A 27,436-nucleotide genomic window follows, 5' to 3' on the forward strand; every position below is an offset into this window, starting at 1 on the left:
ACCCAGCTTACAGTTACCACTCTCCAACCCCCCCAGCACTGAAGTAAGAGCAGGAGTAATGGTGGCAATGCCATGACCCCTCTAAAATAACCTTGTGATCCTTCTGCAACTTCCTTTTGGTTAGGAACCACAAGTTGAGAAACACTGGTCTCCCCACTGTGAAATCTGTACAATAGAAGATAGAAGCACACAAAAAACCAGGTCTCACAGTCTGCCATGCATTTTTCATGGCCATGAATTTGATAGGACCATAAACATAGGACAGGAAGACAAGAAAGTTCAAACACTGCAGAAAAAGGAAAATTACTAGGAGTGGCCCTTAAAACATAAAAGGCAAAGTACAGAGAGGGCTATGAGCAAAAGCAAAAAAAGAGTGAGAAAAGGATATAGGAAGAAAACGCAAGAGGGAGGAAAAGGCATATGAAAGAACTGGAAAATACAAGAAAAGTGAAGAACAAAGGATGAGGAAAGGCAAAACAAACAACAAAAAGAGGAGTGGAAGAAAGAAGAACAAGAAATAAAGTTGATAGCCAGGCTATTGGGCTGGTGAAAGCACATAAGCTGTATATGCATCCTGGACCTGAGCATAAAGAGTCTTCATTTCTGGAAAGGGACCTAGGCCCCACAAGACTATAGTATGTAGTGTTAAATGACCTCAACTAGTCATCTCTATTGCCACCTTCTCTATTGGTGAGGGGGCTGCCTCTTTATTGTTTCAGTTGGAGAAAAGGACACAAAACAGCAGATGTGCAAGAGAGAGGCCATTAAGAAAAAACAGGAGACCCAATAGGGAGATGAGCTGGAAAGTTATCAGTAATGGGCTTGTAATTGAGGCTCAACATGGTGAGCAGACCATTCGTTATGTATGCAGATTGAACCATCATATTAAAAATGGACAGTAAAACTAGTCCTGGTGACAAAATGGAACAGTAGTTTTTCATCTGTGGTAATTTGAAATCAAATCCAATATTCATACCACCAGACACCTATTTCTTTATATATCTTACATGGACAAATCAGAGACCACATTCGTGGTCCTTGCCCTGTAAAGGCAGTTGGAGAAGATATGAATCATCTGGAAAATTCAGCAATCAGATTTCATGGAACACAACAAAATAAGCAGCAACTTTAGGCAAACTATCTTCTGCTGTTTCTCAGAAGCTGGGAAAGCCTAATAAGAATGTCTATGTCCAAATGAGAACACTGTTATTTTACGTTCTGTAATTGGCTCAGAAAAGAGGTAGATGAAAGTTTTATTTATAGCAAGCAGGGTTTATATCAGGTTGTCATGTACTTCTTCATTCAGGCTGGGTCTACACTAGCCACAGAAGATCAAATGCTTAGGTTCCAGGATCAGTGTGCTTCAGGATCAGTGTTGAATCCGGAACTCCTTGCAAGCCACAAAGGATTAAGGAATGTTGGTAGGAGAACCAGCCATTGACATTCGCAGTAAGTGCAGACATAGCCACAGTTAAAATGTAGCTTAAATCTTAACTCACACTCTGCTTTGCCAGTTGTGCTCTTGCTCCAAGTGCAAGAAACTATTACTTCAGCATGCATTCCTGATGTGACTTACATTAAGCTGAATTTGAGTGTTTCACAAAGACATACATGAGCATGGTTTGTAGCTGTAGCTGTCTAAAATATCCACTACCAAACATTACCTTACGTAGAGGCCCCAGATATCTCAAGACCAATCACAATGAAACCAGACAATGAAATTCCAAAGAGTACAAATCACCACAATAATACACAAGTACAAAGTTCAGTATACGGCACTTTCCCTAAAAAAAATTTTTTTTTTTTTTTTTTTTTTTAATTGGATGCTGTTGAACGCAGTACTTTGTACTGGCATGAGCTGCAAGAAGATATAATTAGTGAGTTAACTTTTGTTATAAGACAGTTCTCAGAGATTAAAACTTAGCTTTTTACTGTGTACAGGATGCGGAAATATATCATGAGAGGTATGCTATGGGATTAGTTCAAACATTTCTGGAAGCGTAAGGGAGGAATCCAGCATTCTGCTATCCTTTAAGTTTCACTCACAACAAAGATATTCCTATAAGAGCAATTCCAAGGTGCCTCAATCTCACAACTACTAGGAATACCTACTTCTGTGGTTTTGTATATAAAATCATTCATATCTGGCATTTTATAATCTGGAACTCTGAAATAACCAGCATTTTAACCATAAGTAAATTTTAGTTACATTTTCTATAAGTACAGTATAGTGAAAGTAAATACAAATAAATACAGCAAATACATATACGTTTACAGTGTACAATACTACAGTTGTTGAAAAAGTACTCTGCATACATTTTTGTTTCTTAATATCTAATCTTGTTTTTCTTCAGTATTGTGCATTGCTAGGTATGCCTCCATTATCCAGAATATTTGAATATCCAGCAACCTCCTGGTCCCAGGACTGCTGGATATGAGAGAGTTTACTGTAATGGGAAAATTTACCATGATTCGGTGTGGATCTTTCTAGCACATCTGTAACCACACCTTCTTACCAGCATTCCTTCGGATGTGTATCCATGCCAAACATCTTTTGAATTGGACATTTCTCCAACCAGGTTAAGCATAAGGATGGTCAGTCTCCTTTGCCACCTTGGACCTAATCTGGTGCTGTAACAGAAAATGGTGCAAACAGACCTCTTCCACACCAGAGCAATCTGGTGGCCTGTCTGGTTTAGGTTTTGTGCTCCACTGAAATAGTCAAGGTGTTTGGACACCACTTACCTGTACAGAGTTGCACACACCTGGACTGCAGACGCAAACTACTTAAAGTATCATGTGTTTCAAATACTTGACTATTACCTGCAGGTCGTAGAGTAAGTCGTCTCATGACTCAGCTGCCAGCTGGCCTGACAACAATGTTCAGACCTGGTCGCGATCTGGGGAGAGGTGGATATGCAAAGTAAGCTAGGCAACATAATTAGAATTACTGTTTTATGGCCAGGTGGCAGTTTAGGATAACCAAAACTAACAAGCAGTGCCAGGATATTAAAGGCCTTAAATTACAGTACAGGAAGGCCAAGAAAAAATGGCCTTTGTTGGTAAACTTGCTTATTTTAGAAAGAATTAGACTGGTTCCTGGGCATTTGCTTCCTCAGTGAACCTTAACTGCTGTGGGTCAACAATGAATCACCTTGTGGTGTGACTGTGAGGGCTCCTAAAGAGATGCAGCGAGAGATACCTGATATACTGGTAGGATCAGAGGATATTTTTCAGGTGGACTGAGAATCCAAATGTGGGTCATTACCCAGTGGGCAAGCCAGTTCTGTGATGAAGGAGTTGGGGGATCTGGGACCCTCTGCAGCAGATATTGGTATCTTTATCATAAGGAGCTGAGGCTGGATTTGGCAGGCTCAGGGGAAAAGTTATCCAGAATCTTATGAACGGTATTTGTGAAATGATGGATGCAGCCTCATATCAGGGCATTTTAGTGTCTTCACGCTTTCCTTGCTCTACTAGTTTACAGTCCCCACTTGCACTACTTTGGCACAAGAGCCAGTTGGACCCTTCCTAACCCCCATCACTTCCTAGATCTTGTAGTTGTCTTGGTCCTCTTTCAGCTGCATAGGGCATTGTTTCAGGTTGAAGCAGAAGGGCCTGGTTTGGCATATATGGCAGCTGACTGAACCAAGTCACATGACTGAACTTGGAAAGGAGGACCAGTTGGGGAAAATATTCAAGAAGTCACACAAACTGTAATGTTAAAAGGCAAAACAGGAACATTTTATTGCAAGAAATTACATATTGGGCACTAGGGCCAAAATGTTTCCATTACATTGACTTTGCTAGCTCATGTGCGAGGCAATGACATCTACATCGCATGCTAAGCTTATACGCCTGAAATTACATGAAATTAATCTGAGTTTCTATGAAATGCTATCCTAAGCAGATTCCATCTTGCTGTTTAGGTAATGCCATTAAAACTGTACAAAGCACAATTCTGGAATGTAACCAATGTGCAAGTAACAGGTCACTCACTAGTGGGGTATAAACTATGGTCTAGTGGAAAGATAGTTCTGTTAACCATAGCACTTATTTCATCCTGATCCCTAATGACTGTTTCCAAAAACAATTCATAAAAGCAAAAAACAATTGCTATTCACCATCACCATTCTGCTCAGCGTACAGCTGAAGTTTCATATATATACATTTGCATACACAGGAAAAGAATCTATGAACAAGCCTTGGAAGGGAACAGCAGATCACAGTGAACTACAAACACCATTAACTTCAATATAGTTTGGTGAATTCCACACTGCTCATTCTTCTGAAATCCAAAGTTTAGAAAATCCTGGAATTATGCATGTTTCAAGGCTCCAAAGTAAATATGCACAAACTTCTTGTAAAGATCCAAGAAGGCCTGCACAACCATGGAGAGGTTGCTCTTCCAGTTACACGTATTCCTGAGCTTGTGTGAGAAGATGGTGGGACACAATGGATACATGGAGTCTTCCATCAACAGCTCACAAAATCCAACTGTTTAAATACCTTGAAAATTGCACACTCCCACAATATTTTGCCTTGTTTGCTGTTCTGGTGAAGGAATGCAACATGAATTTCCTGAGCCCACAACAACGCCCTCCAGATGCCTTGTAATGAATTTGGAGTGCCTGGATTATATAAAATGACAGTTGCTCTTTTCCACAGAAGTCTAGCATTGTGGTATTGGAAGAGGTCAGGACAAGAGTGCCAAAACAGGTTTTTTCATCCCATGGTACCTTAGAGGTAGAGCTGTCCCTCCCAAGTCACGAGAACAACTGTGTCCCTCAAGCCTGTAGTTGTGGTTTGCCAGGTACAATTCATCCAAGAATTAAGACACACAGCTATGCATGAGGCAAGCAGCAGTGTTTGATGTGTGTATTGTTCTCTAGCTCTCTGCAGATACTGTCTGAACCACTCCACTACTCTGTAGCAGCATTTCTAAAATTTGACTTTTCGTGTAATTCTCCTGTGCTTCCCAGGACAATCAAGTCCTTCCACAATCTTCTGGAAGCAACTGCTTGTGAGAGCTACACTATAAATTAGACTAACTTTGGGAGATCAGTGCAACTACAACGCTGTAGAAAATATAAGGAGACAGAGCAAAACTACAGGTGTTTAGCCTGAAACATGACCAGTATGAACACAGTATACCACAGGTGCTTATGCAGTTGAAATTTGAATGGCTCAGCTCCCTACTGACAACTCTGCCTAAAGCCTCCTAACCACAGCAAATGTGCAAAGATTCAACACTCCTATCCATGGAGGACTGGACCTTTGAATCTTGTCATTTGGCAGCCTCAGGAAGGGTGGTTAACAAAAGACAAACATTTTGGAAAATATAGGTGGCCTGATTTTCAAAGGTGTTGAGGTATAACTCCTGTGAAAGTCCATGAAATCTACATGTGGCATCTGGAGTGTGTGTGACAGATTATCCTTATTGCTTGACTTCTATAGGAAATGATCCACTGTAAAAAACTCTTATATTTCATGAAACGCCCAATGCACCATCTCCTTCATCCAAAAAACAACAAAAAGTCCTGTGACGAAGCAGGTCTTTGCCCACAAAAGCTTATGCTCCACAGTATGTTAGTCTATAAGGTGCCACAGGACTTCTTGTTGTTTTTAAAGAGACAGAGTCACACAGCTACCTCTCTGATACTCATCTCCATTTCATTCCTGGTGGAAAAGTGTCTGCAACACAAAACCAAAAATCAATCAATCACAATTGGCATGCTTTCTGGTAGTCTTGTCAAAGAGGTCAAGGCATGTGTACCCAGCTGGCATGGGAAGCCAATTAATATTAATATTAAAGTAGAGTATACAGGAATAGCTCTAAACAAAAGGTCAAAATAGAGCTAATTTTTCAAATTGGAGGCTCAGCACCAAGTATGAAAAATCCATATCTTGGAACCTCCATAAAGTGGACTTAGATGGCCTGAGCAAATTTCTGAGTCAATGGAAGGGCAGAAGTCAGTGGGAGTTGAACAAGCTGTGAATGCTAAGCCCTTCTGGAAATCAAGCTACTTATCCAGATGCCAAAGTTTGAAAATTTTAGACTTCTCTGTGAAATGAGAAAGGATGAGTGATTTAACAAAGATGGTTCAATCAGCTCTTACATTACCTCCATTGGCCTGGATATTGGCATTTATGGACTCTGACAGCAAACAATAATGGGGATCAAGATATGCAGCAACACTTACACGAGGAGAGTACAGAAATCCTAACACCTTGGGTCAACAGGGGTAAGAAATACAAGAATGGCCATAGTTGGTCAGACCAAAGGGCCATCTAGCCCACAATCCTATCTTCTGGTAGTGGTCAATGCCAAGTGCTTTAGAAGGAAGGGACAGAATAGACAATCATCAAGTGATCCATTCCCTGTCACCCATTTCCAGCCTCTGACAAATAAGAGCTAGGAGCACCATTACTACCCATCCTGGATAAGTACTGAGGGGCCTATCCTCCATGAAGTTACCTATTTCTTTTTTGAACCCTGATAAAGTCCTGGTCTTCATAACATTCTCTGGCACAGAGTTCCACAGGTTGACTGTTGGCTATGTGAAAAAAAAAAATTTTTTTTGGGGTGTGTGGGGGTGTGTGTGTCTGTTTTAAATCTGCTACAGATTTCATTTGGTGACCCATAATTCTTATGGGAACAAGTACTTTTCTCCTTTTTCACTTTCTCCATACCGGTAATGGAGATTGTAAAAAGACATAGGGATGGACAATTTAATATGCAGCTTTTATATAGCTCATTTCAAATCCAATGCAGATCCCAAATGCAATGAGTTTAACTATTCAAGGAGTGCCAAGGTTTGTCTATACCAATATTTTTTAAAAATAGAGTCCAAGACAAGCACAGCAGCATGCTGAGTTTTGAGACAGATACAGATTATCAGCGAGGGTCTGTCTGTCAAACTCTGTGCAGCTCTGGTCATACTATGCAGAATTCTAGCCATTGTGAACAGTCAATTTTTTCAAAATTTAAGGGCTCAATCCTGGAAGTTGCAGAGGTCCTCTTTCACAGGTTATATGACTAGACCAATATGCTCTTCAAACTGAAAACTCTACACATGAAGATGTTACATAAAGTGATTCACCCAGAAATATTACACACTGCATGGCTTGAATGAGTTAAACTTGTTTATCTTGTCGAAAACCTAGTTAGATTATTTCTGTTACAGGTTGAACATCTTTAACCTGGAACTCTCATCTGGCAACATCTGTAATGTGGCATGATTTTAGTTTGCCAGACGACCACTTATGGCTGTGGCCAAGTTTCCAGTAGTCCCATAAAGTTTGTTTGTAGCCACGAATCCTGGCTCTCCATGTTCTGTGCTGTTATTTAGCTGTAATTTACCCCTAAATGTCTTCTAAGAGCCCAGTGAGCAGTGCAAGTGTTGGTAATGTGCGAGACAATACTCACCTCCCATGGTCTGGCAAAATTCTCTCATCTGGCACCAGTCAGGTCTCAAGGGTGCCAGATGAGAGAGGTTCAAACTACTGTTAAATATGGTGTAATTTTGTTTTAGCTATCAGCATATTTAGCCATGCTAGAAAAATACCAGGGTAGTTTCAAATTCTTCATTTGCTAACCAGCTACAGAATATGGTTTAAGAATAAAATATTGTAATAAAACATTTCATTGTTATCTAATTTACATCCATTTCTCATTGAAGTGTTGCTTTCTTTTTTTTTTTTTTTTTTTTCTAATTTTCCAGCTTCACTTACAAGGCAAGTTTTCTATCATACAAGCTCAAGGTCCCACAGGTCGCTTGCAAACACCTAGTTATTTTTCAGTATCTACAACAAAAACCAGCTCCTATGCAGACAGAGAATAAGGCCCTGATCTCACACTGTCTAGTCTGTGGGTGTGCAGCTGCACTCAAGCAAAATCCAACTGATGTAAATAGAGCTTAGCATAGACACACCAGTCCACCTGTGTGCTATATAATGTAGGGTCAGCTCCTAAATAAGACACCCAGCTTTATGATCAATTAAAAAATCAGGATTAAATGCAGTGTTAGTATATCAAAACAAATACATGCCAGGAAATGCTCAGGAGTACTGTTATAAGATTTTCTTCTCATTCTAAAAGGACCAGGAGGCAGCACACTCAAACAACAAGAGAAGCTCAACAACATAAGATGTTTTGTACTACACATCAACACTTCAGTTACTCTATTTTTAAAAGTTTTCCCACAACCAAAAATCCTATGAATATTTTGAGGTGTGCTTTTGTTTCAGAAAGGTACCAATATAATTGAATATGTTAAAATGTCAAGTTATCCACAGGGAGTTACACTGAGAATACACTGCAATGCCTCTTTAATGACATTAGCCTAGACATACAGAGAGCTACTTTTGAAAGCCCTGGCATGGAGTTTATTTCATTTTTATATTAAAAAAGTCCTGACAATTACAATGATCAAACTATAATGCCTCTGTGTACAAATCATATTATGTGGTGAGTAAATGTATTCTATTCTGGCTCACTAATGAGGAGATTCTGATCTCAACCAAGACAATCAACATCTCATGAATTCTTATTTCATACATAATACAAATAAATGCTTCACATTATAGACATTTAGATTTTCTTTAAACCTTTTTATTTAGAGATTTTTCTGGTAAGGAGATATACCATAGGAAAGCAATTTCACTGGCAGTGAGGTATGTATACACTCTACCAAAATACTCCTTGTTTTAACTGTTTTTAACTTTATTTACATATAAAGAAAATATCAATGCATATTCTTCATTTTAACTACAGTTTTAGTTACCCTACATGAATAAAATGTTACTTGCATACAAAACTGATTTGCAGAGGAATCTCATTTACTGATCAAGAAATTAAATCACGTTTCGATGACAATTTAAATGAACAAACAGTTTATCGTGACCAAGACACCTGCACCATATTTTCCATCCTCACAGCACATTTATTTCAGTAATTCCGTAAGTAGGTCCGTAGCATGAGCATAGTGTTACACAGTTTTCATACATATAATCACATCGAAAAGAAGTTCTAAAATTTAAATTGTAAACATTCGCTTCATATGTAGAAACATTTTAATCTGTGTTCAAATTTGTTAAAATGATCAAAAATTTTTTAAACAGAATTATAAATGAAAAGTCTAATCCTAAACCATGTAGTGAGCAATTCTTATTAGTACATTTCTACAGTGTTCAATAAAAGTAGTAGAGAGGCAAACTGTTCTGTAAGCAAGTGAGACATTAAGTAAAACATCATAAAGAAAAACTTTAGCAAAAAATGCTTTGCAATAAAGAAAGTTAGATTTGAATCTACTATGATACAAACATGTATAGGGTAAATACCATCTTTGTTGACAAAGTAGGAGGTAGCATGGATGCACCACTTTATTGTCAGTGAGAAATGCAACTGAAGTAAAGAATATTTCCTTACCACAAATAATTTCCAGTACTATTTACATATTTCTCTTAGAAATATTTGTTTAAACAAGCTTCCCTCCACTTTTTAGTACAAAAAAGCCTCATGTGATTTAAAAAAAACACTTACACACCTAGATAGAATAGTACTAATTGCCCTATTTGAATGAAACAGTCTCTTGAACTATGAAGTACATGATTTTTAATGCCCTAAGTTGTATTAGCAGTTCTTTGCATTATACAAAACACTACATACATACAAACAAAATAGAATATCTTATTTGACTATGCAAGTGTTTTCTGTGATTTTGTGGGGGTTTTTTTTGTTTTTGTTTTTTTAATAAACAGATCCTTGATTCTGGTAACACTGCAGAGGGCATGATTTGTTATTAATAAAATCTGCCTAAGTACCCATGTGCAACAATTAAAAAATGGCTGCTTACATGTAATGATCCTGTATTGATAGTGAACACAGTAACTGACAAAAACGTAGTAAACCTTAAAAACACATCTTCCACCCTATATAAAATATAAAGACTACTTACTGTAACTGTTAAGTACTCAGTTTATTTTGATATTACTGGAATTCACTTTCCAAACTTCTCTGGCTTTAGGATTTATAAACATAATTTAGTGTAGCAATATTTTTTTAAAAAATGACAAAAGTATTTCAAATTTACATCCAACTCAAATTTAAAATGTTTCCTTGTTCTATGATGCTGCTTCTGCCATTAATAAAGAAAACGAAGTTTCAGTAATTGAAGCAGGCTTTTTAAGTAGTGATGTGACTTCAACCATGCCAGCCCCAGTCCGTGGAAGATTTGCATTGACGATGTGTCTCTGCAAGTGCTTTATCCAGTCTTCCTGAACAGACAATGGTCCTCGAAAAACCAGACCACAAAACCTGTGCAAATTTTAAAATCATTCCACCAAAACATATATTAGCATTAAAGAAAGTCCAAGTCAGCAGACACTGCTAAGGATAAACAATTTTATAAAAAGTTAAGCTTTTAGGAGAAAAGTTATTTTAAAACATTTTTACATAAATACTCTAATGGTTTCATGGCTAATTCAACAATACTTGGTAACTGTTTCAAATTATTACATGCATATAAACACAGGATTAAAGTTTACACTATAAATTATACCTTCACATTTTTAATGCCAACATTAATGGCCCATTTCTACAACAGGACTGTTTTGTTCATGGAAATAACACTGTCCAAATACAAAACATGGAAAAACACATTTTTAGTTGGGGGTGGCGGGGGAGGGAGCCTATTCCAAAATGTAAGACAATTTCAAGTTCTTTTGTTTAGGTTACTGTAATATTAAACTTAGTTCTTTGTTTTACTCAATGCTGACTTCACATCAAATGCAGTTAGAATATATGCTTTTGAATAGTTATATAACAACTTTTTTTTTTTTAAAATCCCAGACACTGTAATTTCAATTAACCAGTTATAAAAAAATCTGCATGTACCTGCACCGGAGTATGTAAACTTCATCAGCACTATGAGGTAACGGCAGCATTTTTTTCTTGCTTCCAGATCTTGATCTTGACTTTTTTTGCTTACAATCTAAGGCTAAGAAGGAGGGAGAAACATTTTTCATATATAAAAGTGAACAATTAAAGTTAGTCCTAAACCAAAAATATTCAACAAACCTTCATTTATAACCATGCTGAAAAAGCCATTTTTCCTCCACATGCCATGTTAAATTACAATTCTAAATTCCAAAACTTTCATCACACGCTGAAGAATGATTCACAAAGCAGCAAAAATAGTATTCTCTTTTTAAATTTTATTTTATTTAATTTTAAAGGAATCTTTGTTCTCCTCTAAAAACCACAGGACAAACATTAAGCTAAGTACATTTTAGTTCCAGCAATTACTAGTAACTGGTATTGTGGAATTATCTGAATTTTTCCAATGGCAGTTTGAAATTACCTTTTATTCTTAAAGCTTTTTCAATCTTGGATGATTTGCTGATAACTGTAGTTCAAATTACATCATTAAATGCAGTTATGCTTCAAAATGTTCATGCATTCAAGATAATTTGATTTATATCCAAAACATGAATGATATCTGCGAGGAAGTCTACTGAACAGCTGCTACTGCAGTGAGGAATGTAGTATTATCTGTTCACATCATACAAGCAGCAAACAGATACAAAAATCTTGGTGCTGTCCTGTCTCTGGAACTCTTAGCTGATGCTGCCTTACCATTTCTGTCTAGCTGATGGTTAAAAAGTAATAACAAAACAATGATTATGAATCCCTTGTAGTTGGTTGATAGACTTTATGACAATGCCTACAGACAGAGCCACTTGTTACTTCCTTATCAAGTGTTTGAACTATTCATGAAGAATAATTATTGCTGAAACATACTAACAGGCGGATTTTATTAAGATTAAGAGAAGTTGAGCCCTCTGGGGCAGAGGAAATTGAAGTCTGCAACTGGGGAAAACTACATCCGCCATGTTGGGAAATATGTTTAAACTGTACTGTATGTTGCATAATGATTTATGCTTACAATGAAGCTAAACTTGAGGGAGTCTGGAGGCAGGTGCAAATGTCATGTATTGCTAAACATGAGCACTGAACACTAACATAGTGGTCAATAATAAAAGAAAAGCGCATCAGGAGCACCAGAGAGGGTCACTCTAGATCAAAGGTTCCCAAACAATGAAGCACATGCCTACCCGTTGCCTGCCTTTTGGCTAGGAGTTCAGAGCTCTTGGAACAGACCCAGAGCTCTGTTCTGGCTGAGGACAAAGCAGTAAGAGGGCAGTGCAGGGACAGGAGCCAGCTAAAGGTCTGTGGATACTAGAGAAGTAAAAAAAAAAAAAGTATCAACACAGAAATGTGTAACCATCAAAATTTTATCAGTTACACAGTAAAAGGTTTACCCAGGGACTAAGGGTGAGGGAGAGAAGCAAGCTCTGGGGTGTCCCCAGCCTGGGGTTCCAGCTACTGACCAGCTGGACCTCAGGTTGTCATCCCAATGCCTGTGGGTTCCCAGATACTAGCCCCACTCCTGGAATGCTGCTGAGGCATGGGGCTGACAGCCCGCAGGGACTCCAGAGCTCCAGGCTGGCAGACGCTATCAGCATCCCAGGTATGGTGGTAATAAAGTCTGGGCTCCAGGCTAGCAACAAGGAGGAACCCTGGGCATGAATCAAGCAGGCAGGGCCTTAGAAGAATTTAACTGTTAACAGAAACCACTAAGTGTCAGCTTATAGGTTAAACTCTTAAGTCTGTAGTGGACATCAGAGGAAGCAGCTTGCAGGGGTTCCCCTGCTTTACCCCCAACTTATCCCTGCTGGCAACAGAACTGATTCGCCAGGCTACCCATCTCTCCTCCAGTAACACAAGACCACCCATAACCTGCCCGCACCTTTCTCCTGTGCTTTGCTCATCTAAGGCTTCTCCATCTGCCAGGCCTCTCCTCTTTGGCTGAAGTACCCCTACAGTATCCCAGTGGCTCCCATCTCCATCCATCCAGCTCTGCTCCACAGCATATGCAGGCTCCTCTCCTCCAGCTGTTTCAGCCCTGCTTTGAATACTCCTTCAGTTTGCTACTGAGCTGGTGCTTGTCTCTAGGGTGCGGGACTGGATGAACAGGGCTTAGTGGAAGGATTCCCTTTCTCATCTCCAGCTGGTGCCCCGATCCTGGCAGCAGCCCTTGTCCAGTGCCTATTGTCGTTGTTTTCTTCTCCATGCCTTATTCTGGAGCTTGGCTGCTTGCAACTGAGACAGTGGAGACCCAGAACTCTACATGGTTCCTGCCTGAGGTGACCCATCACATCCACAATGGCACCAGAGCAGCTAGACAGCAAACCAGATGGTCATGGCCAGCAGCAGTCCAGCCCTGGATACCAGGTTAGTAAACTTCCAACTGCCACCAGACCGATGAAGAATTCACAGTGCTGGTGGACCTTTGCCTGCCATGCTCTGATCTCCACCCAAGGACCCTACACTAAATGGGGAGTCCTCAAGTGAAAGGGTAGGGAGACCCTATTCCCTGCCCATAAACCTAAGACTCATGAGTCCATGTAAACTGGGGAGGTGTCATTTCCTACGTTTGTGCAGTTTTATTTTAGCAGCTACAACGTGTACTCTTTTGAAACAACACAAAAGATAATTTATGCAGTAAAATTAATGCTTTTGATACTCGTAACTTATTGTAATTATACTGATCAAACTCTTCTACACTGTTATTTGTATTCTTGCGAAGTATAGTATTTTCAGCACTTTGGGTATCACTATAAACAGGGAGGTGCAATTTTTTCCTCTCTCAAAGCTGAGGGAAGATCACTGTGGCAAAGTATGAGAATCCCCGTTGCAGGCTGGTGTTTGAGGAGCAGAAACATTAAGATGTAAAATCCTAATGTTTGCTTTCTTAGACATACCAGTCAAGGATAATAATACAAGGACAACTGCTCTCAGCTCTCAAAGCCTCCTCTGCTCTGGCATTTATACCAATTAAGGGAAAGGAGAGGGTATCATACTGCACCTTTTCATTTTCTTCTATGGTAAGTGAGTATTCTGGGGACCAGACGAATACTTGATCTACAGGTTTTAATCCAGTGGGCTAAACTTACTTTTAGAGGCCTTGTCTTCATCCCTGATTCTGTCCTGTAGAATAACTATTTAGAGATTTCTGTTCCTCTAATTCTTTTCAGATAGACCTCAAGGCCATAGTGTTCAGGGGCTGCCAAAGAAACCAGCTCCTGATTAAGTACTAAGATGTTCCCTATCTATCATCTTATTATTGTGGAAAGACAACAAAAAGGCAAGGAGACAGATAGCTGCCAACTTGCTGATACCTTTTATGGAAGCATATATAGACAAATGACCCAAAAAAAAAAAAACCAACAGAAAACGTATAGATACTTCCGAGGTTTGAATGTAGAAGAGGAATAAATTAGCACCCAAATGGGCACAAAACAGGGCTATTTACACAAAGCTGAAGGAAGCCTTCTGTTAGCAGATAAGGCCCAATGACATCCTCTTGACAGCACCAAGCGAGGTGAGACAGCACCAAGCAAGGTGATTTGGACACAAAGTGCTGACAGCAATGGGTTTATCAAGATTCTCTTGGAGAAAGTGAAGGATGTGATCTAGGGAACAGGAGCTGGCCCTAATGACTTTATGCCAACATATAAAGAACAAATTTCATTTTTGATTACAGAGAAAAGCCCATTTCTTCCAAGTTCTAGGAAAGGAGTAGTAGAAACCATTAAATTGGTGGCTTGGCCTTTCCCACACCACTGGCATCTTATCTTCAGGGAAGATCTTAGGACATGGGATAGGAAGGGACCTCCTGGGTCATTAAGTAGAGTCCCTGGCTATTTGCAGGCATCCTCATTAAATAACCCCATTCACAAATTTATAATTAGTTGGGATGTTCATCCTCACTGCCCTGCTAAGAAGAGTTGAGGTCCTACAATGAAAGATACTCCAAATACAAGGTACTAATTTTAATCACTTTTTCAGCTTCCTCTAGCTGTATAGGGTTTTATATAACCATCATAAATGCACCATCTAAGCACCTTCTACAATTATGGAGTGTGCACAGAGATATGAACTCTTCCCAGCCATTATGAATTGAGCTCAATTCATTTTCCATTTTTCACTCTTTTATGTTTAGTATAACTGATGGACATCTTGAGGAAAAAAGCGTGGTTTGCATTTTGCATGGAAGGTGCTAGCCATCTTGCTCTCTGCAGAACAGCCTTCTGAGAGAGGAGATAGGATACCTGAAGGCCTGGATATCAGTGTGCCTTCGGAGAACTATTAGCAGAAAAAGGAGATCCATCTGTCCATGCAAAAATTACTGCTATAACAACGGCTTAGCCTCTGTGGATCCTGCAGAACACCCCACAGAGGAAAACAGGAGGAAATAGAGACCACAGTTCCGTTATATTGAAAGGCATCCATGTGAAGTCCTTCTGAAGTCAGTTAGTTACAAAATCAATGACACTAAATAATATGAAAAAGTTCTACAACGTAGCAGCCCTATATGTACAGCAGGCTCCAAAACACAGAAGAATGTCACTCTTGTGCAATAAATGCTTTGTGGCTCAGAGTCCCTATCATCAAATTTCTTTGGATACAGACTTCAAGACTAGATCCCCCTCATACCCATCAAGAAATTGGACTCTTCTGAGCAAATACTTCAACATTTCAGGGACACTATACCATCACTTGTGTCCCAATCCTAGTTTTCCTAACAAAGAGTTCCTGAAGGCTAGCAATTCTAGGACACGGATGTGCAATCTTCTGAGGAAAAGAACTCCCTGGCCATCCCACACTCAACTGGGTGTTAACACAAGAAAATGGAATCTGGTGCTGTGCAATAGTCAGTTAGGGATTATATGAGGTATAGAGAAAAGGACACAGAGAACTGATGATTTTTTCTGTTGTGGCTAGTACTAAATAGGTTCTGGATAGAACTGTAAAACCCAGGTTCAAAAGAACTCAGCACAAGACTTCCAGTGTAGGCAACCCCCTCGCAGAAGGTAACAGGGCTGATTGGCACACAAGGATCAGTTCACATGAAGTGACAGTAACAGCAGAATTAAATTTGTAAGCAATCCAAATGTTAGAACTGGTGAGTTGAAATAGCATTCCACATAACGTGTCCCCTTTTCTTATGGTTTTTGACTCTAAGTACACCTCTTTGCTTTTAAAGGCATAAACGAGCATGAATGTGCTTTCAGGTCACTGCAGGAGAGAAGGTAAGTCCAAAACATTTGGTAAAATTTGACCAATGCTTCTGATCAACATTCCGATGATTCCTTCTCCAAACAGACTAGTATATACGTAATGGAAAAACTGACATTAAAATTGCTAAAACTCAGGAGCAGTAAACTCAGTTTAAATAAAGCCATGTGTGCACAAACACTTTTTATGCTCAGATAAGAGTATTGATAGGATACTAAAGCAGGCAGCATTGACTTAAGAATAATACGGTCTCAACCCCATATCACCTGTGCCAACCTAACTTATGGTATAGCCAAAAGCGGTTATTTAATATTCCTAGGGGGTATTTTCCACTTGACAAAGTACCACTTCCACAAAAAGCAGGTTCACTAACACTCAGAGACCAAGAAAATGGAATCCCATCCAGAATCATGGAAATTCTTTAAGATTAAGGTGAGGCACTTTGTTTAAGTGTATGGAAGCACACATCATGACTACCTAGGTCTATAGTGTGCCTAAAATGGTGTCAGTCTAACTACCACCTTTCATGAGCATTATATCCAGCACAAAAGTCCATCTGAAAAGACATTTTTTCCTCTTCAACTTTGGCTGCCCTCTTGTTCCTTAGTTGCGGCTTGTGAAAGCTGTGTGACTGACTGGATTCACTGCTCATCAAAAATTCTGATTTAGCATGGCAGAGCAAAGGAACAACTAATTTAAAATAGAAGATAATTGAAAATCTCTGGAGAGATCATTTTGAGAGCTCAAGTTCCACTGGGAAATAGGCTGTACATAACACAATTTTACAGTACAATGACAGGAGGGCAAGAAAGACCCCTATTCCATGGAGGTGGCAGATTAAAATGTATGCCCAATATGAGAGTACAGCAGCATGGTTTATGTTGGAAAATGTAATTAGTAGGTCTCTGTGGTACGCATTTAGAGCCAACAAAATTCCCAGGCTGTGAAATAAGTATGTATCTACACTAGGACAAATTTGTTTCTGCTAATCCACAGTTCCCAAATCAGGAACACATTTTAATTCAAGTGTTGAAGCAAGATCTGTTTTTTTTTTTAAACTAGGTCTTCATTATTTTTGCTACAGAACATTTACTAGTATACTAAATTCAGGCTACATTACAATTAATTGTTATGTGTTATCCTTTAACTGAATTTGTTTGCTTACTTGCCAATTTGCAAAGGTGCTCCCAATCATTAATGCAGACATGCAGGGTATAACCATACAATTATTTTTACCTACCGTAATTTTTATGCCAGGGAACTTTATTGTGTATTCTTGAAGATATTAATATACTTTCATGTGGTCTGTTGGTTGATCAGTTATGAGTGTAAAACTGAAGAAAAAAAGACTTCCAGGATGTATTTCTTTTTGCTCTTCCTCCAGCCTCCACAGCCACTACCTTGTTATGTGCCTCAATGGAGCAGCACAGCAGGGAACAGTAGCAGAGAAATCACATGGATCCTTATTTAAAGGGAAGCAAAAGGAAGGGTAGGATTGTAAAGACAAAAGAAAGCAGGAAATGCCATAGTGCAAGAAAATCTCAGAAGACAAAAGAGAAACTTGGGGAGGTCAAAGACAAAAGAATGGGGGACTCTGGAATAGAAGATCTCAATGGAGAAAAATCAAGGGGAAGCAAGATGTATTTTGAAGATGCTCGAGAGCTCAGTCCTTAAAGTGACAGGGTAAAAAAGAAAACCTCTCATCTGCTCTCCAAAACTCCAGAAGTGGACAGCAGTCCACTAAATCTTTCACCAGAATAAGGAAGAAGATGACTGGCATCTGTTGGGCATTGGGGAATAAAACATTATGCACACCAGTCTTACACACCCTGAAAACTTCCACTAACTTCAGGAAACAGCTTTCCAAAGTAAGAGATGCAATTTCACAAGCAAACTGAGTGACTGTGAATTCAAAAGACACTTAATTGCTCAATTACTGGACACTGTAACAGTGAATAGTGGACCCATGTTGTATAAATTAAGTTTGCATAGCCAATATCCTACCCAATCTTACCCTTGTTTGATACTTTGTTCCTTGAATTATTTTTTAAATATTGGCAGCTACATTTCATTTTTTTCCTGTTAAATTATAACATGTGGTGGTATAATATCCGGTATTGTACAGCATACACAATTTAATTACATACCCTGAAAGCTACCGGTTGTAAATAAGCATGGAATCTACTAGCAAAGTAATGCTGTAGCAGTTAATACTGAAAATTCACATCGTAAAAGTAGTGGGAAAATATTACCTAAAAGAAGGGCACTTAAGCTAATGTGAACTTGAGACAGCTTTAATGACTTGCATTGATAATTTTATTTCTTGTATTGAATAGTAACATATAAACAGTTCCCATAGCAATTGACATATCACAAGAGTTATAGCAATCATATATGCCTACAATTATGTAATCAGAGAAAGGAGCTAGCACAAGTACTGAACTAATAAAATTCTCTAATATTTCTATACAAAGATGTAAGGAAATAAAAGAGTAAGTTCAAGGCTTTTGTAAAATAGGAAAAATTACTAGATACTAAGTAACTCTATGCAGTTTAGAAGTGGAGGCCAGTGAATTTCTGGGATGAAGACCTCATATCATAATTTTCTCTAGAACAGTCATCTTAATATAACAAGTCAAAAAGAACTGGGATCTTCCCAATGTGGGGATGCTCACTTATGTTTGTAATCATAGAGCCATCTCTTCTCAGAAAAAAATATGAGCAGAGAGCTTGTAGTGTGGTATTATAATCACTAAGACTTCATGGTACAAAATGTACTGTAGTATAGTGACGTTACTGGTACACTCTGAACTATTAAATACTGAAAACCACGATTTTCAAAGTATGTTTTTGATCCATTATCTTTGCTTTATTTGCATGCCAAAATGACAAAACTCACTAATTTACAAAGGGTCTCCCAGTCTGTAGTGAAAACCCACAGAGTTCTAGTATCAATTACTGGGATTAAAATAATAGTACATACTGATTACATATTCTAACAATTTAATCTTCCCATACATCATTTTTGTGTCACTCAATCCATAAACTTCCTTTAGCTGACAATGTATTTATTTGTTCTCCATGACCAGACTCAAACTTTGCAATTGAGAATTAAGTTTCTAGCTCTTCCAGATGAGAAGCAAAACTTCAAATGGGCAAAGGTAAATAAAGAAAACATTCATACAGAATTCTCTTTATAAAAAAGTTTGCAGACATCCTGAAGCAGCTCTAAAAACATGAACTGCCCCTCAGTCTCAGAGGTGTCTAATACAATAAGGATACCAACTAGATTTCATACAGCATTGTTCATAAATAATCTCAAAGGACTTTACAAAGTTAGTATCATCTCACTTTTAAAGCACAGGATGACCTACAGTTACCAAATTCAAGTGTCCGGACCAGCAGACCAGTGTTCTATATACTAGGCCACAGTGCCCTGCCTCCCCATTAACTTTTTAAGGCTAATGAACACATTTGAAAAGCAATCATTTCCATAACTTATGTATGCAATTATGCTCCTATCTTGCACAATCATAATTACATGCATAAACTGAATAAAAGCACTAGCAAAGAGGCCAAATCTCAAAAACAGCAGTGACTAACAAAGATCTTTGCATCATCTTTTCCTCATTGAGTGATATTGCAAACAGTAACTAATTAATTATTAGGTAAGGGTCCTAAGCCTATCATTCATAACCTTTGTTCTAACTTCCCACTGTTACCAGTGGGTGAATCCACTATGAATCAAAAGGTAATAAGCAACCCAACCTTCATAGACTCTGCCCACAGGCTTGAATTAAAACCTTGGCCTTCTCTGCAAAGTTTGACACCCTCCATTACATATGACTTGTACTTCATATAACCAGTGAGATCTATGGGTAAGAAAATGGAACACTATTACCAAAGCAGTATGTAGACTTTTTCTGCTTGTTTCTTCTTTATGTAGTGACAGGTGCTCTCCTCGTTACCTAGTGTGTCTGTTCTAGGGTTCCTTCCAATTGCCTTAATAGCTTTTCCTTCTGCTCCCCAAACCTCATTCTGCCTTCTACTGTAGACCATACAGTTATCAGATCACACTGACATTGGTGATATTTCATGTGGCTAAAGGGAATGGGCCTACAGAGACCCAGCTAAAGAATCAAGGCCTGAGATATACCAGATCACAACATAAATTGGTCAGGAACTCCAACCAGAAATCTAGTTTAACATAAATGAGTTAAAAATAGCATCAGGACTATACTACACTCATCCCATAGTCCCACCACAAAATCACTTTGTGAAGCACCAACACAAACAGAAAGCTGCAAAACTGACTACACAAAGTGCTGTCAGATGTAGACATTGAAAAAATTTAGTTATTGTTGCTCAATTAGCTCAACTGCAGTAGTACTCTTAAGGGTTATTTGTAATAGTAAGTAGGTAAAAAGTGTTTGGACAGGCATGATTTTTTTTAAAGCTGTCATATCCATTTAATTAAAAAAAACAAAAAAAACAAATAGCTATTTTCTGGAGGTGAAGAATGGAAGTTGCTCAGCTTACAGCTTTATTTACATACCTGAAATGCTGGATCAAATGAGTGAGTATGAAAAGCAAACATGAAAAATGGACAACAGCAACACCTACATGTTTACAAGTTGCTGAAGTTTAATCTCTTAATTCAACTCGTCTACCAGAGAAAGCGTCAAAATTCATTTGAGTTAACATATAAGTTTGTGCAATCTGATGAGGAAAATACATCATACACAAACTTGCTTTTACATCTGTAACAAAACATACCTGTCCCAGTCAAAAGTCCAGCACTCTTCTTTCGTGCATAAGCGCGTAAGTGGTTGGACAGACTAACAGCACTTGTAAACGTCGTATTGCAATGCACACACGTTCTAAGCTTCACAGGCATACCTATCATTCAAAAGAAAACTATAATCCAGTTCTCTCTTCAAAAAATGAAATTCTCAAAGCGTTGTAAAAAGTTTTCTGTAATAAAGATGTTTAAAATATATTCACTGCATAGATGCAATTGTTTAGTATATTAGAGGGATCCGTGTTAACCATTATTACTTTGCATGTAGAGTGTAGAGCCAAACCATGTTATTTTGAAAGAGGCAGGGGGAACCTTGAACCCCCAAGCTTCTCTGAATTTAACACCTATTATCACTTTCCTGCAGATCTCCACAGTATGCAGATCATTTCCTTACCCCAAAATACAATCCTGTGATTTGAATAGCATAATTCTGTTGAGAAGTTTCAAAGCCTGCACCATTCCCAATAAAGAGAATTAAAAAGTCTAGTTGACAAAGTGGTAATTAAAGTGTTTTACCCATAAGACTGTAAAAGGCTCAATACTAAATTAGGTTGCTGATGAAGGCTGGGAGAAAAGGTGGTAAAACACACCACTGAACAGCTGTTAGACAAAACATTTTATTCAGTGCATTTTATGTTCATTACTTTGGATGCGCAATCAATAATGAAAGTTAATGATTTGAAGTTTTTTGCTAAAATCTTTGTGCTAAATAAATGATCAACAAACTAACATCTTATTTATCACAGGAAAGAAAACATAGTGAAACAATACTGAACTCCTCACTTACCAGACAGAGAAACCATTATAATTGGTTTCTTTTCAAATTTGCTGTGATACCACATCAAAATGCTTCCCTTCCTTTTGTCACACATACATAATTTTGGTCAACGATGTCCATTAATACTAATCGGAAGCTTAAAGTATGTTAGTTTAAAAATGTCTAGAGCTGTTATGTTGGAAAACTTATGCCTGCAGGACAGAAAGAATCCTATTTTCCAGCAGCTTACAGAAGAAAGGCTACTTTTCAGGCAAATTACAGAACAAGACTAATGGGCTGGTAGGCAACTTTTTAAATTGAAATTACATAAAAGATATTTGGAATAATTTGAGTTTTGCTCAATAAGCAGCAGCTTATGCTTACAGAATTTTTTTTTCTTTTTAAGTCAACAGTCATACTGATTAGTTGTCAAATTTTATTATGTTAGCCACCTTCGCTTGAGGGCTTCATTTATAACTATTAATATCATGCAAGTATATGTTTGTTTTCACTTGATTTTTCAGTACAAACGAAGAGATACCACCTATCATTCAGAAGCAAATGTATTAAATACAAACCAATATGCAATATCAGGTTTGGCAAACTATACTTCAGCATATTTTTCAAATATAGTGAAATCTGTCAAAGAAACACTTCCTTTCATTAGGCAACTTCCTGTTTGAAAGGTCTACCCAAAATACTCAAATGCATTGAACACAATTCCATTCGACTTTTGTTAGGCCAAATTAGAAAATCACATTTGTTAAGAAACCCGGTTTTGTCAGACAAGTGAACAGTCACTTAAGACAGATTTTACCGTAGAGGCAAGGTAGGTTTTAAAAAGACAAACAAAGGACAACGAGCACTGAGCACTGCCAGATACGCTAGAATGTGCTGGAATATTGACAAGAGAACCAGGAAAACAAAAACCTGATACTGGGATAAAATAAGATCTTATACTTTATTATCTAAGATATTACAGTACCAGAAACTAGTGTATAAACTAGGAGCAAAAACATAGTAGCTATAATTCTGTTTACAAAAGGGTGTTATCCAAGCGTACTAATAGTTTTCCTGACCAATAGAAACAGGTTTTTTTTGTTGTTGTTGTTGTTGTTGTTGTTGTTTTTTGTTTTTTTTGAGAGAGCTACTTTAAGAACATCATTCTAAAATGGGGCAGAGACCATGAAAGAATTATTCTAATAGTAGCACAGTTCTCAGGGGAAAAAAATCTTTGCCCACAACCATCAGGGACTTGCATTAGAACCCTGTTGGCAACCACTGTGTTCAAATAGAGTTGTAACGAGCACGGTTCTTCTCCCAGGGTAGTCAGGGCTAAAAGGAGAATGGCAGTTTCCCATCTAAGCCACAATTATACAACAAACATGCATTAATTTATGCTCAAGAAGCACGTTTGCCTAAACTCAGTAGTAGTTCATAGTTTTGCAATATTATGGCTTTGTAACTCTGAGAAAGTTCTGTCACCTTGGATAAATGCTGCTCCTGCACAAATTGGGTTATGGTCTGGGAGGTCTAGGGGTTGTATGCAGCTAATTCAGCTATTTTAGCTGAACAACAACATATTTTGCTATCAGAGGTTGTGCTTTGGTCTAACCTTTTGCTTTTTCTGGCTCCTTCTAAATTACACCCCAACCACATGCTGCAAAAGAGAATGCTTTGTGTAAGAGAATTCACTGCTGATGACCACTAACGTTGGGCAAGTTACACAAGAAGTTTATTGTATTCTCCCCATTCAGTGCTTTGCAAAGGAAACAAGAGTTACATGAACTGCGTTCTGGAAGAACCACTCTGCACTGCCATACATTTTCTAATAAATGAAAGAATACTTGGGAAGCACAGTTAGTTATAAAGAGCCTCTTACCTGACTGCATAGTCAAGTCCATTCTTTGCTGCTGAAACATCAATGGACTGTCTTCATTTAATGGAAGAACACATTTCTGAACAAACCTCTTCCTTGCAGTTTGATTATGGATCTTTTGAGGAGAAATATCAGGATTCCTTTCTTCTCCTAACCTTTTATTTTTCAGAAGTTCTATCAGTGTAAGTGACTGACTTTTTTTTTCATCGTGTAGTACTGTTTTTGTTTCATCACATTCATTTAGGAAACTCAGACCATCTTCCTCTGATGCAGACACAGATATATCTTCAGTCTTTAGGCCATTTCGGTATGCTTCAAGAGGTATTACATTTTGAGATAAAAAGTCATCATTTGAAACAAGTTTCTGAGCAACAAATGGTCTGGGAATAATACGGCGACTGTTTAATGCCTTTAGGATTTTTTCATATTTTTCTTCATTTTGCATCATCTCATTTAGAACGCAGATTGGAGACTTGTGTGCATCCCACTTGGTTTTACCAAGCCTTTTCAGATGTCCTCGCACATGATTAGACAATCCAATTTTTGTATCAAACCAACCTCCACAAAGCTGGCATGTGTGTTCAGAAGAAGTTTCAGATTTCTCAATAGCTAAAAAGAAAAAATAATGATTTATCACTTTTTCCAAACATTTTTGAAACCTTAACTGTTTTTAATGCTATAAACCTTTAATCATGAGTATGAGGAACAACTTTTTGTAAAGGCAAGAAAACAACTTTCCTTCCTTTATGACTAACAGATCATTACATCCACCCCTACCCCCACTGCACACCCAAATTTAAAAAAATATATATACCTTTTCTAACTCGCTTAACAGGAGTTCCTGTTCCCGTTCTTCTGAAATGCTGCATTTTATCGCTTGTTGCTATTTGCTCTGGTGAAACCACATGGCGGGCTTCATAGCTCAGTCCAGCTCTGTGAAGATGCCCACGGACATGATTAGACAATCCAACTCCTGTTTCAAATGTTGCTGGACAGTATGGACAGGACTTCTTCTCAAGTGATAAATCAGTCCAGTGGAAAACTGAGTTATGCTTTGGCAATGCTGTTCCTACATTTTCTAAATTTTGAGGATCATGTAATTCATGCAGGAAATTACTACTCTCTGCATCTTCATAATATTCAAAATAAAAACCATCATTCTGCTCATAATGGAGAGAGGATTTATCAACAGCTTCTTGATCCTCCATTTTACCTTTGAATAAAGGGAAGAGGTTTACATGATCCTGATTAATAGCACTGTAAGATTCATCCTCCATAGACTGTGCAGTGTAATCACATAGCTCAACATTATCCCATGAACTTTCATCCTCCGTTTCATAGCTGTCTTTTTTTTCAGCAGAGTTAAGTTTCTGTAAAACAACAACAGTCATTTTATGTAGAAAATCTGGATAGCAATCCAAATCATCTCCTGTAACAGAGCCTTCCCTCTTAGACTCTTTAACCACTCTTTTTAAAGCTACACGCCTATGGTCTTTATAGCCTTCTGACCTTTTGGAATTAAGATTATGAGAATCCATGATAAAACAATTATTATGGGGACTATCTGATGATGAAAATAAATGTAAAGAACTAACAGAGCTGGACTTTTCCTTTTTAAAATGTAAAGGATAAGGATCACTAGATTTTTTAATCATCCTGTAGTTTTCATATTTGTGTCTATATAAATAATTACTGCTTGTTTTGACACTAGCTTTTTGTTTTGCTGCTTCATGGAAATATTTAGTTTTTTGGTCAATGCTATTTTTAATCAAAATAGTCTTGTTTGTAGAGTTTTGATTGCATACACTTACACCTGACTGTGAAACGCTTTTCCGAGCCTTCTGTATCCTGTGCGGCCTCTTGTGAAGTTTTGCAAAGTTACTGGATTGTGAAGCTGAGCCAAACGATCTTTTTACATCTTGCTTCAAAACAGAATTCTTCGGAAATGTGGATGATTGTTTGATCAATTGTTTAGTTCTGCTGCCAAAATCTAAAGGTTCTTCGGTTATGCTACTTTTCCTTTTTTCTAATCTAAGATGGCTACCAAACGGACTCATGCATGATGTTGGATGCAAGTATTCCATGTGTTTTTTTAAAATGCTCCTGGCTGATGTAGTAAACGGACACATCTTGCACATGTATGTAGTTGACTTTTTTGTTGACCCTATATATGGATCTTTCACTGAAGTCTTTTTCTGTGTTTTTCTCTGGGACATATCACTACTAATAATTGAACACTTCACTACTGCTCCATGAGCAATCCCTCTATGGCATTCCAGTTCATTTTCTGTCACAGCCATGAAATTGCATTCCTCACAACAGTAATATCTTTTATCCTTTTCATGGGTTTTAGCATGCTGCACAAATGTTTTGGGACAATTGGTACCAAATACACATTGCGGACACTGTAATCGTGCATTTCTACCCTCATCCTGAAGTTCTTTCAGCTCTCTGATTTCTTCCATCAGTTTCTGCCGTCTTTCCTGATGAATTATCATGTGTTTAAGAAGTGAATTACGATCTCGAAATGTCCGTCCACATTCCCTACATGCATAGGGCCTTGGGACATTGAGATGACGGAAGTGACTGTTTCCATCCAAATGATACATCATATGCCTATGCAGGTGTTTCTTCTCCCTAAAATTCACATTGCACTTTGTACAAGGATAAAATGATGGCTCATCAGTACTAAAAGTAGGTGGTGACTCTGAATCATTCTGTTCACATTTGTTTTTTAAAGTACTAGAAAGAAAAGTGCTAGTGTGAACTGGAGAAGTATCTTCTGCACATTTGTTAGTGGGACTATAAATCAACTGTTGGATAGCATCAACATTTTCTAACTCCTCATCTGTTGATTCAGGCTTCACTTTTGTTAATGCATATTTTTGTGGTTCCACTATTTCTAGATCCTCACTCTGCTCTAAATGAATATAATCTGTGTCATTAAAACAGTCTGTGTAACGTGTTATCTTGCTAACATCCATTTTTCTTTTTCTCTTTTTCTCTAGACCTACTTTACAGTGAACTGGAGATTTCTCTATTGTTTCTTCATTTGTCATGAGAAACTGTATGAACTCTTTTTGTGGATCCCAATTTGTATCATTTCCTGATCTGAAACCACCTGTACCTGAGGAAATTCCTGTTAATGTATTGACACAATCATCATCATCATCTACTAGTAAACTTCTGCTATCCTCACACACTTCTACTTGGCTTATTAAAGTGCTATCTGATTTCACACTATTTCCTATAGATTTCTGTGTATCACAACCAACTGAAGCAGAGGTAGGTAGATTTTTAATGGAATGAGTCAGGTTCTTAGCCTGTGCTACATCAGGTAACAAAAATAACACTTGGTGTTGACTCGATTTTTGCGTTGTACTCTTTGCAGGCAGCTGGACATCATGCACCACTGGCAAAGTTGAGCAGGAATCTGCATGACCCACAGGTTGTCCAGTGGTTAATGAAACACTGCCTTTATTCATAATGGAAGTTTGAGTTAAGGTGGAGTGTGAAACTGGTCCATTAACAGCAGTTCCTTTAGGCAAGATAAAGTTTTCGGCAGAAACAGGAGGAGCACCAGGATGTACAAATAGAGACTGCTGGCCTCCACTTAAGGCTTTTTCGGATCTGTCCCGTGACAGCTCATCTGACAGAGTCAATACATTGTTTTTCTGGAATAACGTTTCACTCTCTTGTGGTTTAGGAATGCCACTTTTTTCCTCAGAGATGAAATTGTCATCTAGAAGGCCTTCTTTAGCACCAGTAATTTCGGTATTTATCTTTGAGTCATCCATATTGCTGGTCTGTCTATTGAGAACATTTATACTAAAAATAAAAGAAATATAAGTAGTT

General features: G+C 38.0%; 1 protein-coding gene across 9 annotated transcripts in view; it reads right to left on the reverse strand.

The window, feature by feature from the left end:
• Positions 1-3,701: 3,701 nt before the first annotated feature.
• ZNF644 (zinc finger protein 644) overlaps positions 3,702-27,436 on the reverse strand; it is an 86,245-nt gene continuing 62,510 nt past the window's right edge. For 6 of the 9 annotated variants that reach the window (XM_075002294.1, XM_075002290.1, XM_075002289.1 and 3 more), the window contains 5 exons: positions 24,396-27,409; positions 23,585-24,190; positions 20,921-21,043; positions 10,898-11,000; positions 3,702-10,318 (listed from right to left, as the gene is read on the reverse strand). In XM_075002294.1, coding sequence (XP_074858395.1) covers positions 10,126-10,318; positions 10,898-11,000; positions 20,921-21,043; positions 23,585-24,190; positions 24,396-27,378 — 4,008 coding nt within the window. In that variant the 5' untranslated portion in view covers positions 27,379-27,409 and the 3' untranslated portion in view covers positions 3,702-10,125. Of the gene's footprint in view, positions 10,319-10,897; positions 11,001-14,078; positions 17,607-20,920; positions 21,044-23,584; positions 24,191-24,395; positions 27,410-27,436 lie in introns of those variants that run through there. The other 3 variants (XM_075002297.1, XM_075002295.1, XM_075002296.1) reach the window with 3 other exon arrangements.

Source organism: Carettochelys insculpta, chromosome 9 (assembly GCF_033958435.1).
Source record: "Carettochelys insculpta isolate YL-2023 chromosome 9, ASM3395843v1, whole genome shotgun sequence".
Taxonomy (NCBI): domain Eukaryota; kingdom Metazoa; phylum Chordata; order Testudines; family Carettochelyidae; genus Carettochelys; species Carettochelys insculpta.